We start from the raw sequence: 15,660 nt of genomic DNA on the forward strand, positions 1-15,660 counted from the left end.
TTTGCATTATCTTCTTTTTGCATAGCTTCAATCTTTTTTATCAACTGCTTGTAGCTTTGTAAAAAATAAAAAAAAATAAAAAATGCTCTAAAAACCTAAAACTAAATTTAAGATTTCTCATAATCTATCTATTTCTATTGTTTATAAAAACTGTTATTTAATTTTGTTATTTAATTTTGTCTTTAAATAAAATAAACGAATAGTTAAACATAACTGATAGATAGATAGATAGATAGATAGATAGATAGATAGATAGATAGATAGATAGATAGATAGATAGATAGATAGATAGATAAAACTATACTGATATAATAAAGACGAAAAAAATTCAAAAAGGTAGTGTTTGTGAATTATTCATTTTATTGTTGTTTCGGTGCAACTGTAAAACCACTCGATGACTTTTATTATGAAAACAGCAGCGTACTTCCTGTAGGCGGTGAAAAACTCACGTCACATGATGGTTTGTGTCTCACACTGTGTGTTTTGACTGTAGTACAGGTGTTGTAGAGGTATTTCTCCTGCTGTAGTGCCCTCGTCTTTATGTATGGTCTGATAATCTGGTTGTCTGTGTTGTCGTGCTGAAATGAGTGATGTTGTGGAGAAAACTCTCACAGCTCTGCCGGGTTTGTTTGATTCTCAAACTGGAGCTGCGAAAATCACCAACAGATTAAGACAACTCGTCAAGAGCATCACAGAACTGACATCCAAACATGTGAGTTAAACATTTGTTTGTTAATAAAATAGCATCGCAGGCATACGCATACATATATATGTTTACAAGTCAAATGCTTTATAAGGTGTCGGGTTCAGTGTAGCAATCAGTACTTTGTCTGGAAAGTATACAGTCTTATGTTTCTAATGTCAGGATTTCAGGATAATTGATTACACGGAATAGGTATATTGTTTATTTCATATTTTCTTATACTTGTGTAGACACACACACACATATACACACATATACAGAAAAAGGTGACCATTTACAACATTAAAATAAATAAACAGTGCAATATATTTATATATACTGTAGGTGTGTGTGTGTGTGTGTGTGTGTGTGTGTGTGTGTGTTCGTATGTGTTCGTATGTGTATGCCTAATAGTAATAATATAATAGTAAATAATAATTCTAAATATTCAGTAACAAAAATACTAAACATTTAAAAGTGAACAGCAAAAAGGTGGCCACTTACAAATTCAAAATATTACAGCTACTTCTAATAATAATAATTAAATACAATATCATACAAATGAACACTATCAAGGTCATAGCAAACAAATATTAAAATGCAATGCTGTGCTCCTTGATTTTTAAGCATGATCTGATTTGATTTGCCTTTGCAGGAGGAGGAGAACCTCATCAAACAGGAGCTGTGTGCCATGAAAGAGCAGGTTTCTTCTCCAAACACCAGCATGGTGAGCGGTACAGACGTTACCATCATCACGACACTCAGAGATTCAGAAGCTGGTTATTGCTGTTTGTTTGTTGTTTGTTGATACTTTATCACTTTATAATTTCCCTTTGCAGGAAATTATATTGTCACGGCAGCTTAACACTCAGACACCACATTTAACAGAACAAATTACTTCCAACCAATCTACAGTTAAACAACAACAACCAAAAATAAATAATAATACCTATATAGAATATTCAGTAACAGATGCATATTCAGTACAGAATATTCAATAACAGAAGTAAATATAGAATATTCATAACACATTAAACCTTCTAATGGCCGCTGGTACAAAGGACTTCCTGGTACGTTCAACTTCAGTGTGTGTATTACAGAAGCAGATGAGAGAGATCATGGTGCGAGCCATGTACTGTGAGATGCTGGGCTACGACGCTTCCTTCACCTACATTCACGCCATCAAACTGGCCCAGCAGGGTGGTGTGCTGGAGAAGAGAGTCGGTACGTTTACACCGCATTCCCACTTTTTTTCAAATTTATTTTCTTATAGATTTTTCTTTGATTTTCCAAAAATCATTAGGATATTAAGTAAAGATCATGTTCCATGAAGATAGTTTGTAAATTTCCTACTGTAAACATATACAAATTTCATTTTGATTAGTAATATGCATTGCTAAGAATTAATATGGACAAATCTAAAGGTGATTTTCTAAGTATTTAGTTTTTTTTTTTTTGCAGCCTCATATTCCAGATTTTCAAATAGTTGTATCTCAGACAAATATTGTCCTAATCGACCATACATCAATGAAAAGCTTATTTATTCAACTTTCGGATGATGTAAAAGCTCAATTTAAATTTTTTTTACACTGATTTTGTGGTCCAGGGTCACAATTCACTCCCAAGAACACATGCACAGTACACTTTATACAAGCTCCAAAATTAGTCTCAATGAGAAATGTACAAATTATAAATAAAATGCATTTAATAATGAAAATATTTTGTGTGTAATACATTATAACAATCATTATTTTCATTCATTTTGCCATTAATTGAAATAATCCAGTGATATTTTTATTGTCTAAAAGTGGCTAAAACTTTGCACAATGTTGTAACTTTACAGGTAGGTTTCTCTTAGCATTTTGGAGACATTGTCACAGATCATCTGGATTGAGTCTGTCTCAGTTTGTTCTGTTTCTTCAGGTTATTCCAGACAGACTGATGATGATCAGATCACATCTGTGTAGAGAACTGGCTGCTGTCAGACTCCTTGTGCAAAAAAAGATCTCACTGCATTATTACAATTAATGGCAAAAATAATGTTTGGAAATGTAAACTTATATTTCCTGCTAACACACTACAGCAAAACATAGAAATAACTGATTAAAACCATTTTTATCTGGTGAAAATACTAGTGTTCTGATAATTCTGATAAGTTTGATAAACATATTTGATTACAGAAAATATTCAATTCTACAAATCTACAGTTATTTGTGTCTATATTAAAACAAATAAATTATGCAAAAAATCTACAGTATTTATTTATTTAACTCCAGAACTCCATTTAGAGATTCTTCATTAAAAAATTAATAATTAGAGTTAATTATGGCTTCTGAATGTGTATGCTTTTAATCTTTGAATCTCTTAAATTTTACTTTAGGGTACCTTGCAGTGTCTCTTTTCCTTAATGAAGGCCATGAATTGTTGCTGCTGCTGGTAAACACAGTATTAAAAGTGAGTTTGGTTCTTATTATCTTTAATTGGCCGGGTTATGTTAAATGTGTGTCTGAGCGTCTCGTGCTTGTGTGACAGGATCTTCAGAGCACTAACCTCATCGAAGCGTGCATGGCGTTGACTGTTGTAGCTCAGGTGTTTCCCAAAGACATGATACCTGCTGTCCTTCCTCTGGTAGAAGACAAGCTGTCACATCCGAAGTAAGCCAGAGAGACGTCCTCCTCCACAATACACACACATCACAGAGATACTCAACACTCCAAGATATCCAAAAGCCAGTGTTGTTTGGTTATTAGTTATTTAATATTGTAGCGTCAAGTTATATTTTGAAATAACTTTTTTTACTTTTAAACTATGATATACATTTTTGTTGAAGTTTTAGTAATTGTGTTGTGGTATTTTAATATAGCTTCTTGCTATATTTCTATATAGCTTTATTTAGTTTTATGTTGGTTTTTAGTAATTTAATGCTTTGGCTTTAATTCAACTTTTAGCTTTCACATAATATTTATGTTTGATTTTATTCCAGCAATATTTCAGTAAAAAAAAAAAAAAAAAAAAAAAAAAAAATATATATATATATAATAGTTTTAGTTAACTTTAGCTAGTGTCCAATAACCACCATTTTTGCTTTATTTGTAAATAACATTAATAAAACATTTTATATAAGTATATGTTCTTTTTAAAATATTGTTTAATATGAAAAAATACAAATTTAATATATACGAGAACACCACTGTTGCCTGTTGAATGCAAATACATGCATTGAACCAGATTTAACAGAAGTTACTTTATTAATGAATCAATGACCAGTTATCCGGTTGAGAAAAGCATAAATATTAGCAAAAACCATTTGTTTATTGGTCAATTTGATTATCAGTCTAATAATAACTCCTATTGTTGTCTTTCTTTCATGTCTAAGGGAGATTATTCGGAGGAAAGCCGTCCTGGCGTTGTATAAGTTTTATCTCATAGCTCCAAATCAAGTCCAGCACATTCATGGCAAGTTTCGAAAGGCCCTGAGTGACAGAGATCCGGGTGTCATGGCTTCTTCCTTACATATTTACCTACAGCTGATCAGGGTCAGTCTCCAACATCCAGCATGCTCTTTGAATCATGACGGGTGGCTTCGTATTATGAAAGCGAGCCATCTTTTACATTATAATACAGACAGTTTTTGTCCTATCCTTAACTGTAACATCTACAACCAGCTTTATATTAAACATTAAACACATTCTGATTGGCTGTGATTTTGTCCCATCTTACAGTAAGTGGCTTGCCGGTGACCTCTGATGTTTTTGTCTTCATCAGGAGAGTCCGGACAGCTATAAGGACCTGACGGGTAGTTTCGTCACCATCCTGAAGCAGGTGCTGGGTGGGAAACTCCCGGTGGATTTTAACTATCACAGTGTTCCTGCGCCGTGGCTGCAGATCCAGCTGCTCAGGATCCTCTCGCTGCTCGGGAAAGAGGACCAAAGGTACCGAGAGCCCACGTTCATATGTGTATACTTACATTATGCACTAAAAAGTACATAGTTGAATGAAAAAGTGTTGATTTTTCAGCACCAGCGAGCTGATGTATGAAGTCCTGGACGAGTCTCTGCGCAGAGCAGAAATGAACCACAACATCACTTACGGTGAAATCATCTTTTTTAATGGACCAAATGTCAATTTGTGTTCAAAATTAATTAATCTATTCCATAATGTGTCTTTCAACGGTTTTGTTTTTTATATTTCTGTGTTGCTTTTGTTTATTTTTAAATGTATTAATTAGGATTTAGTAATTTAGTACAACTAAACTTAAGGTATTGTAATTTAGGTTTACATTTTTTATCTATTACTAATGTTATTATATAGCATTATGAAATGCATAACTTTTAAGTTTATTTGTTTTATTATTTTATTTATGCTTTTTTATTTAGTTTGTTTTTACGTTTTAAGTAATTTAGCACTTCAATAAATGTTTTTTTTTCCTTTTTTTTTCAGGTAGTTAAAAAGAAAAATATTTCTGATTTTAAGTATTTAAATTTTGATCTACTTCTTTTATTTTATTTTTAGCTTAATTTCGAATTACGAAAACGATCCTTAATAGATTTGGTATCTAGTTACAATACTAATTGTTAAGATAACCACTATGCAGAATGTTTGTTTCATTTCCTCTTTTTAAAGTAAGAATATGTAATCATCATAAATCGTCTCTTCTAATGGAGTGAATAATAATTTGTCAGCAAAATGTACACAAATAACACATAATGTCTGTTTCAGCAATCCTGTATGAGTGTGTGAAGGCTGTCTACACCATACACCCCAAAGTTGAGCTGCTGGAAAAAGCCGCGAGATGCATTGGGAATTTTGTTCTGTCTCCGAAGATCAACCTCAAATATCTTGGTAAAAGTCCTGCTTTTGGTTTTCACTATTTAGTTAACCTGAACTCACTTTAACTGCTCATATATTGGTGCATTGCCCAGGTTTGAAAGCTTTGACGTATGTCGTGCAGCACGATGCTAAACTCGCCCTGCAGCATCAGATGACCATCATTGAGTGTTTGGATCACTCAGATTTCACTATTAAGAGAGAGGTAATGAACAAACCACACCTAAAGTTAGCATAATTGTGAGAAAAATCCATGATTTTTACACTTTTAAGGACATCATTTAAACTTAAATTATTGTTATGAGAATATAATAGTAAACTTTTTGTCATGATAATGATTTTTTTTCATAAATCATCTCATAAGTGATTTTTTTAAATCATATTTATGAATTTTGTGTCATAATTTCGACTTTATTTTATTTTAAATAAAAAAAAAATATATATTTTAAATTCAAAAATATTCCTTTGTGGTAACAACAATGAAAGCAAAAAGAAAATCAAACATCCTAAATTTGTAAACAAATGTGATGCTTCCATAAATAATATAAATTAGCGCAATAATTGATTTAAAAGCATAGTTCACTCACATAGTAATTTCTCACCCTCATGTCGTTCCAAACCCGTGAGACCTCCGTTCATCTTCAAAACACAAATTAAAATATATTTGATGAAATCCGAGAGCTTTCTGACCTTCCATAGAGAACAATGTAATTAACACGATCAAGGCTCAGAAACGTAGCAAGGAGATTGTTAAAATAATCCATGTGACATCAGAGGTTCAACCATAATTTTACGAAACTGCACAAATAATTTTTGTGCGCAAAGAAAACTGAAATAATGCTTTTATTTAATAGTTCGTCTTTTCCCCATATTGAGAGCATCACATATGCAAATAACGTATTTATGTGGATACATTGTTTGTTGTTTAAGCTTTGATCTGAACGGAAACAAAGTATATCCATACATACATTATTTAGGTATGTGATGCTCTCAAAATGGCACCAGGGAGACAAATTGTTGAATAAAATCTTTATTTATGTTTTCTTTGTGCACAGAAAGTATTCTCATAGCTTCGTAAAATTACTGTTGAACTCCTGATGTCACATGGATTATTTTAATGATGTACTTGCTACGTTTCTGAGCCTTGATCGTGTTAATTACATTGCTGTCAATAGAGGGTCAGAAAGCTCTCAGATTTCATCAAATATATCTTCATTTGTTTTCAGAAGATGAACGAAGATGTTGATCAAATCAGGCATCTTGTGTTCATCTCTTCTCTCTTCTAGACTCTTGAGTTGCTGTTCAGGATCACAAACGCTCAGAATGTGACCGTGATCGTTGAGAAGATGCTGGACTTCCTGCGCGGTTGCAACGACGAGCACACCATCATCCATCTGGTTGGGAAAGTCTCAGAGCTTGCTGAAAAATATCCTTTTAATAAAGCAGAGTTTATGAATACACGATTTCCAATGAAAGGAGCAAATGTTCGCTGAATGTCAGTTGTTATGTTCCTATATTAACCCTTACGTTTGCTCCAGATAACTCGTGGTTCATTCAGACGATGAATTGTGTTTTTTCCATCGGTGGAGATTTGCTACAACAAGACGTCCCAAACAACTTCCTGCGACTGCTGGCAGAGGGTAAACCAGAAGTATAGACAACTGGAAACTGTAGTAGAAGGTGTTTTATTTAATATTTCTCATGTTTTTTGTGTGTGGTTTCGTCTCAGGCTCGGAGTCTAAAGAGGAAGATGATCAGTTACGGCTTTATGCTGTCGAGTCGTATCTGACTGTGCTGAAGGGACACACTTCTCATCTGCCCCAGTGCTTCTTACAGGTCATGAGCTGGGTCTGTACTACATATATATATATATACACACACGTACACACAGTTGATGCACAGCACAGTTTTGATGGTTCACAAAAAAATTCTACTTTAAGGCTGATTGAAATTCTATTGACAGGCTTCAAAATTAATAAAAAAAAAAAAAACTGATAAATTGAGAAAAAAATGAAGACTTGCAAGTTACCACAGGGGTTTTCTTCAGTAGATGGATTTTACCATTTGCAGTTCAATATCAGTTGGCATTTTATTTACTCACAAAGCCTTTTTGTATTTATTACTTATCAGTTAGGACACATTTATTGTTTTATTAAGCCAATTCACGTCACATTTTTCATAAAGTGCTTAATGCAGTTACAAGCTTTTTCACAGTAATAAACAGGAAAATAATAGCGTGATTTTTTGCAAAATCTTTATTCAGTCTTGAAACAATTTCAACTTGAGCTGTAAAGCAGCACTACAGAAGACAATCGTGTCATTATTCAGCTCAATGGCGTTTGTTTTTGTGTTTTCATCCAAAATTTTCTGAATATGAATTGTCTTTTAAGAACCAACTGAGCATTATATAATTGCTGTTTAATTTTAAAATTAAATACATGAATTTTATTCGATTATTAAATTATTTATTAACCATTTACTTAATATTTAATCTTATATATTAGATATTTATATAGTTAATATAATATATTTAACCCTTGTGCTGCATTATATATTTTACGACGTTGAGTGCATTAATGACCAAATATGGTCACACATTAAACATTGCCTAAAATATTATATATTATTATTATTTTCCACTTTTACCGAGTTAAATCTTTTAGCCAGCATCAGTCCTCATCATAACTACCAAATATTTATTTAATTTCAGGATTTTAACCATTTAAATACCAGTTTTGGTGGCGATAACATCAATTTGTATAAGAGGAAAAAACACAAAAAAATGTTTTTATTTTCCATACACTAAATGCAAAGAGAAAACTTTAGCTTTGGATTATCACAGTCTTGAATATGTCAAAGATTAGCGGCAACATTATTTCTGGTGCATTTAAAGATTTTGTGTTATTTCAGATTTAAAAAATCACACTCAGCATGTTAATGACCAAAAATGGTCACATATTAAACACTGCCTAAAATTAGGGGTGCTCCGTTCACGATCGGCCGATCGTTATGCGCATCTCGTCAGTAAAGCCGGTTTTCTAATCAGCCGTTAATTCCATCAGGTGCGTGATTTCTCATAGAGCAGCTGTTACTACACAGAGCCGTTGTTAATAGAGAAGATGCGCAAATCACGTTAATTTTCAGCGTTTATTGGCCCATCTTCTCAGTTAACAACGGCTCTGTGTAGTAACAGCTGCTCTATGTGAAATCACACACCTGATGGAATTAACGGCTGATTAGAAAACCGGCTTTACTGACGAGATGCGCATTAACGATCGGCCGATCGTGATCGGAGCACCCCTACCTAAAATATTATATATTATTATTATTTTCAACTTTTACTAAGTTAAATCTTTTAACCAGCATCAGTCCTCATCATAACTACCAAATATTTCTTTATTTTCAGGATTTGGACTCTTTAAATACCAGTTTTGGTGGCGATACCATCAATTTGCATAAGAGGAAAAAACACAAAAATTTTATTATTTTCCATACACTAAATGCAATGAAAAACTTTATGTCAAAGATTAGCAGCAACATTATTTTTGGTGCATTTAGATTTTTTGTGCTATGTAAGATTTTTTTTTTTTTTGTAAGGACAAATTTGGTCCTATTTGAACCCATTAAAATATCAGTTTTTGAACCCACTGTCATAATATCATAAAATCATAATTTCTATTCAAATACCCTGTCATTACCAAGCCTTGGGGTAAAATATTTACTTTTTACTGTTTTGCACCAGATTGCTCACTACATAGATATTCCCTATGGGTGGACATGCACGTTATTTTCCTGTTGTCCACTAGGGGCACTATTGACTGTTATGAAGCATTTAAATGGCTCAATAATCTCAAAAGATGTTTCTGAGTGTGAGTGGATGTCTGATAGCAATGTGTGTCTGCGTTGACCAAAGTGTGTGTGTGTGTGTGTAGGGCTTAAATATAATACATGGTGTTTAGGCTAGTGACAAATCACAATATCCTGAAGGTTATAGAAGGTTTTACACTTTCTGTCTTCTCTCACTCTGTGTGTCTGTGTGCGTGTGTGTGTGTGTGTGTGTCAGTGGTGTGGACACCAGGAAAGTAACGTGCATTTCCACCCATAGGGAATATCTATGTAGTGACGCAATCTGGTAGAATACACTATATAGTGCAAATATAATGTTTTTGCTTCAAAATTAAAGGATGTTTCAACATAAATTATGATTCATATATTAATGACGTCCCCGGCTTTAAACGACATTTTAATGGGTTTCAATGGGCCATTTTTGGTCATTATGGTGCGGAGTGTAACGGTTTCATATATATTTTACATATTTCACATATTTTGCAAAATGGGATCAAATTTTTTACATTTATCCAAAAAGTCACAATTTTGCCAAATTACATACCATTTGCATTGAAATGCATTCCACAATGGTCAAAGGAATTAAACTGCAAAAATGTCCCTAATGCAGCACAAGGGTAAAAGCATAACTTAATGTTTTTTTTTATCATTTAAACTAAAATAAAATCCAGCACTGGTAGTAAAAAACATGGGTAACTCTTTAATCCTTTTAAAACTGTTATAGAAATGTAAATTGGATACTTATTGATTAAAAATTATAAAAAAGGCCCTGTGTGTGGTGCTTTTTCATGCCTATTAGAGTTCTGAGACATTAGCTTAGAAACACGCTAACATCAAAATCTAGTGGAATAAACTGCTATTGACATGAAATGATGATGTTCTTCTGGAAACTCGGAGCTGATGTTTGTTGCGTGCTCAGGTGCTTGGAGAATACGCTCACCTCCAAGGGTCGGTGGACCGGCGCGAAGTCATCCGGCTCCTGACGCAGCTGCTGGATCAGAGAAGTGTGAGCTCGGAGACACGGGTCTGGATTCTCTCTGCGCTCACCAAGATCCCAGAGGGCCAGACAGATTTGATTCTGCACCTGGCTGAGAGGCTTTCATCCTCCCAGGACACGGTGCTCCGTCAGCAGGCCCAGGAGCTGCTGCACCTCAGCCAGGACTCTCAGCTCCATGAGTGGGTCCTGCCCCGCGGAGCACCATGGGACGCCATAGAGGTAGCAAGCCTGACTGTTCCTCCCTATTATGACAAGTTATTTTGATTAAAGCTACATGAGGTAAATACACACAACTCATTATATCAATTTTATACATTTTGATCAAAAATAGTAACATAGTGTACCTTTTAAGAATATTTTCCAGATTTAGAGAATTTAAGATGAAAAAAAAAAACGTTATTTGGAGGTGTTACATTTTTATAAACGATAAGATTTGTTTGAAAGAAGTCTCTTCTGCTCACCAAGGCTGCATTTATGGAGTAAAAATACATTTATACTGTGAAATATTGTTACAATTTAAAATACCTGTTTTCTATTTAAATATATTTTAAAATGTAATTTATTCCTGTGATGTAAAGCTGAATTTTCAGCATAGTTACTCTAGTCTTCAGGGTCACGTGATCCTTCAGAAATCATTCTGATATACTGATTTGACTATAATAAAGTATATAAACTGAAATTTATATTTCATAAAATTTTAAATGTTATTTACTTTTGATTAATTTCCTTGGAAAATATTTTCATTGATCCCAATCTTTTAGTGTAAGTGAGAACAAGCAGGTTTTGTTTACAAGGCATGTTTTGAGCATTCAACGAAGTGAAACATCTTCTGAACGTCTGTGTAAAAATGCTCCAAATTCCCCAAAGATTCAAACTAGCTGCTGTAGTATGTGTATTTTCTTCCCAGGTTGATTCTTCTCTGTCATTTCTGGACGGGTTTGTGTCTGAGGCTTTGGCTGCAGGAGCCGCACCATATAAACCCCCTCATCAGAGACAGGAAGAGCTGTGTGAGGACAGAGGTACAGCCATCATTCACCCTCATCACAATGCTTGATGTCATTTATACTACAGGAAACTCTATAGTTTACCACATATATGTGACCCTGGAGCACAAAACCAGTTTTAAGTAGCACTGATATATTTATAGAAATAGCTTACAATACGTTACATGGGTCAAAATTATTAATTTTTCTTTTATGCCAAAAATCATTAGGTTATTAAATAACGATCATGTTCCATAAAGATATTTTGTAAATTTCCTACCGTAAATATATCAAAACTTAATTTTTGATTAGTAAAATGCATTGCTAAGGATTCATTTGGACAACTTTAAAGCTGATATTCTCAATATTCAGATTTTTTTTTTGCACTCTCAGATTCAAGATTTTGCCAAATATTGTCAGATCATAAGCTTATTTATTCAACTTTTAGATGATGTACAAATCTCAGCTTCAAAACATCAACCTTATGACTGGTTTTGTGGTCCATATATGTATCCTGCCCTTAGCCCTGAGTATTTCACCAAAAATGAATATTTGTCGTCATTTGCTCGCCCTCATTTCATTCCAAACTGTTTATGATTTTTGTAGCATTGAATCTGGAGCCGTACAGTTTTTCTCTGCCTGTAAGTTTATCATCATGTAGCATCACTGACAGACAATCTCCCACACTACTGTCTGTCAGTTCAGGACTCTCAGGAAACAGCACTGAACTCTCGCAGAAGGCAGGGTGAGTATCTATAGCATGCTGTCTTTGGTTGTACACAACAGCTCAAACATGTGTTCCTGTAGCTCAATTAGTAGAGCACTGCGCTTATCAAGCGCTAGGTTGGGGGTTCGATTCCCCAGGAACACATGAGAGGTAAAAATTGTTAGCCTGAATGCACTGTAAGTTGCTTTGGATAAAAGCGTTCGCTAAATGCATACATTTACTTTAAATGGAATAACAAGGGGCATTTAAGACATTTATGTTTCAAAAGATTTCAAATAAATGACTTGCTTTCACATGCAGCAGCATTTACTACACAGAGCCGTCATTCACTGACAAGCTGCGCAAAAACACAATCATATTTTGTGCATGTTTTGCGCAGCTTGTCAGTGAACGACGGCTCTGTGTAGTAAATGCTGCTGCATGTGAAAGCGCGCAGGTGATGGAGATTTACCAATGATTTCAGAACCGACTTTTCTGACAAGATGCACATTAAATATTGCATGCGATTTATCGTGCGATTTAGCTTGTCAGTGAGAGACTGGATTTTTTACTTTCATGAGCTGTAAGCTCTAATCATCAAAATTAAAACGAAATATCTTTTGAAATGTTTACTTTACATGTAACGAATCTGGAATATATGAAAATTTCACTTTTTGAAATTTTACGGGAAAAAAGAACTTTTTCTCAATATTCAGAATTTTTGAGATGCACCTGTATGATATGTTTGTTTATTAACTTTGTGTATCATTTCAGCTCCAGCACTCTGATTCTGGAGGGTGTAAAGAGAGTTTGGGGGAAAGATGGGTATCTTCCACAAAAAGAAGCAACAGCCCCTCTGGTGGATGAACCCAGTGCTGCAGTTCAGCCCCCCGTCCAACAGGAGGCAGCAGAGAGAACAGAGCCACGGCCGGAGCTCTCCACGCGAAACCAGGACAAACAGCAGCTGGCTTCCTCTTTGTTTGTTGGTTTGGGAGTCGGGAGCTCTGTGTCTCTGGTGAGAAAATTATTTTATTTCACTATTTATGTTAATAGTGTGTTTATCTTATCATCTTGTAATGCTGGCACAAAATATCCACTCACTCAAACCGCATGCATTGCATTTGTGTAAATGCCAATTATTCTGATTCCTCTCAGTTGGGGAGATCCGAAGCCCCGCCCCCTCGCTTTAGAAAAAAGCCCCGCCCACACGAGTCATCATCATCAGGCACCAGCGAGAAGTCTTCCGGCTCCTCCTGTCGCTCATCACATCACACAACCGATATCTTCCTGTATGGCAGTTTCCTGGAGGAGGAGCCAGCCACGTCCAAATCTGCTTTTGACCACACCCCCAAATCCACCACAGCCAATGGCCTTTCTCAGAACAAAGATACTAAAGAAGACAAACACGCAAACACATCTCAGATATTTGGTGGTGATATGGTTATAGTGCGGCCCAGTACAATCCAAGACAAACATCCTCCATCTGAGTCTTCAGATCTGACCGCGCTTTTACCCGCTGACCTCAAAGACCTACCTCACTCTGATGTCATCAGCCTGACCTCTGACCCCAGCCTGTCTCTGTCCTCCTGCCGTCTGTTCAGAGATGAAGCTTTGCTGCTTCTGATCTTCATATCCAACTGCACGGAAACTGTAATAAAAGACGTTGCGGTGCAGCTGACCTGTGAGGAGCTGAAGGTGTGTACTGGTCCGAAAATATTTTAATAATATTATGCAATAAAATAAAATGGGACCTCTTCTGTCTTAGACGGCGAGTTTGAGAGGAAACATCGTGGACTGTCTGGAGGCCAGGAGTACATCTGTGTGTCATTATGCTCTGCTGATGGACGACCCTCACACTAACGTATCCTTTACCGGGACCGTCTCTTATCAAACACAACCAGGACACACAAACACACTCCCTTTCTCTGGGACACTGTCCACAGCAGACTTCATCAGGTAATGTGTGTCTGACACTGCATCAAAACTACTGTACATTAGGTTTCTTCAGTGCTGTCAAACGATCAATCGCACCCAAAATAAACGCTTTTGTTTACTTAATATGTAAGGGTGTACTGTGCATATTTATTATGTTTATATAAATAGAAACACATGCATGTGTATATTTAAGAAAAATAGGTTGTTTATATATTTAATATAATTATAATATAAAATATAATAATATGTATGTTTATACATGTAAATGTTTTAAAAAATGTGTGTACTGAATGTGTGTGTATTTATATATAAACATACTTTAAAAAAATATTCACAATTAATTTATTGTGTTCATATTGTGTTGCAAAACCCTTCTGCTGCTGTTGAGGTGGGGTACGGGTAAATTTAGGGTCCGGTTTGTTGGTATGGGTAGGTTTAAGGATGGGTTAAGGTATAAAGCTGATGATACATGGGGCAAATTTTGGAGCAATTTTGCCAGGCAACTTTTTTAAACAATGTTGCTTGGGCACTTTCCCATTGAGAATTGGGAACTAATTTTCATCTGGATACTTAAGGTTTTTCCAAGCACATTTTACCAATTTCTAACCACATCAAACGTAATAATAAGAATAACATGCTGAAGTGTTGGGAAATATCTTAAGTCAAATTTGTATAGGATTTATGGACAGATAAATTGTGAGTGACTCTTGAACCAGCACCACATCCTCTTGTACCACTGTTTGAAGACTTTATTATCAGTTTTAGTTTTAGGAGCTCATTTTTATCCCATCTCCAAGCCTGAAAAATCTTTCTTGCAGGATTGACTAAAAATGAGCTCCTAAATTATCCCAAATAATCTTCTGAAGGTCAGTGCAACCCGATTTCAGGTTCCAGTTTCTAATTTTCTAATAAAGTTTCTAACTGAATATAAAATTAAAGTGAAACATAAACACCAACAGATGACTTCAAACCAATTTTTGTTGCAAGCTTTTTGACTTTATGAGACTTCTTTTAATGAACTCATTTCTCTCTGTCACACACAGGCCTTTGGTTTTAACCACAGAGGAATACGGGAAACTCTGGCTGTCTCTGTCTCATGACGTCAAACAGAATCTGAAACTGCTCACGGATGCCGGTGACCCGCTCAGAACCACCCTGAACGCTCTCAAAGACGCCCTACAGCTTCATGTTGTGGACATCATCGGTAAAACATATTTCAGTTCACTGCGATTTGCAGTCATGTTACGATCCATTTCAAGCATGCAGCATTACTGACTATAATTGACACACTATTTAGAGAAGCAGTCAATCAGTGGTGTGTCGTTGTTTCAGGCTCCGAGGGGATCGTAGCATGTCGGCTGCTCAGTGGCGCCCCCTGTCTCCTGCACTGCAGAGTGAGCGGCGCTGCTCTGGTCATGTGGCTGCGCTCTCCTCATCCTGCTCTCCCAGACTGCATCCTGTACCACTGCCAGAGAGCGCTTGCACACCGCTGAAGAAACTTCCGGGAAAGCTCCTTGACAAAACGATTTCATGCAGTGTCTGTTTGACAGCAGTACCTGTGCACTGCTGGTCTTATTTCCCCGACAAATAATATCAATGAGATATATTTTTTGTACACAGTAACTGAGATGCATTGTGTCACACTTATATACAGTAAAAAGTATTTATTGATTTTAAACATTTG

At 35.4% G+C, this 15,660-nt stretch overlaps 1 protein-coding gene across 1 annotated transcript; it reads left to right on the plus strand.

The window, feature by feature from the left end:
- Window positions 1-450: 450 nt before the first annotated feature.
- On the plus strand, window positions 451-15,643 carry LOC113082813 (AP-4 complex subunit epsilon-1-like). Its single transcript, XM_026254246.1, has 21 exons — window positions 451-712; window positions 1,338-1,409; window positions 1,783-1,906; window positions 3,063-3,136; window positions 3,215-3,336; window positions 4,059-4,218; window positions 4,448-4,614; window positions 4,700-4,773; window positions 5,402-5,524; window positions 5,605-5,714; window positions 6,796-6,935; window positions 7,037-7,149; window positions 7,239-7,357; window positions 10,275-10,571; window positions 11,260-11,371; window positions 11,942-12,080; window positions 12,816-13,056; window positions 13,197-13,736; window positions 13,807-13,997; window positions 15,020-15,180; window positions 15,309-15,643. The coding sequence occupies exons 1-21, from the start codon at window positions 584-586 to the stop codon at window positions 15,467-15,469; spliced, it is 3,369 nt and encodes a 1,122-aa protein (XP_026110031.1). The 5' UTR covers window positions 451-583; the 3' UTR covers window positions 15,470-15,643.
- The last annotated feature ends 17 nt before the right edge of the window (window positions 15,644-15,660 follow it).

Source organism: Carassius auratus, unplaced genomic scaffold (assembly GCF_003368295.1).
Source record: "Carassius auratus strain Wakin unplaced genomic scaffold, ASM336829v1 scaf_tig00036835, whole genome shotgun sequence".
NCBI lineage: Eukaryota > Metazoa > Chordata > Actinopteri > Cypriniformes > Cyprinidae > Carassius > Carassius auratus.

Bases quoted from the DNA above. Each gene is read 5' to 3' on its own strand.
- LOC113082813 (XM_026254246.1), top strand. From the start codon at position 584: ATGAGTGATGTTGTGGAGAAAACTCTCACAGCTCTGCCGGGTTTGTTT. The intron at 1,410-1,782 runs GTGAGCGGTACA...TGTGTATTACAG, and splicing joins CTTCTCCAAACACCAGCATG to AAGCAGATGAGAGAGATCAT. The intron at 15,181-15,308 runs GTAAAACATATT...TCGTTGTTTCAG, and splicing joins TCATGTTGTGGACATCATCG to GCTCCGAGGGGATCGTAGCA.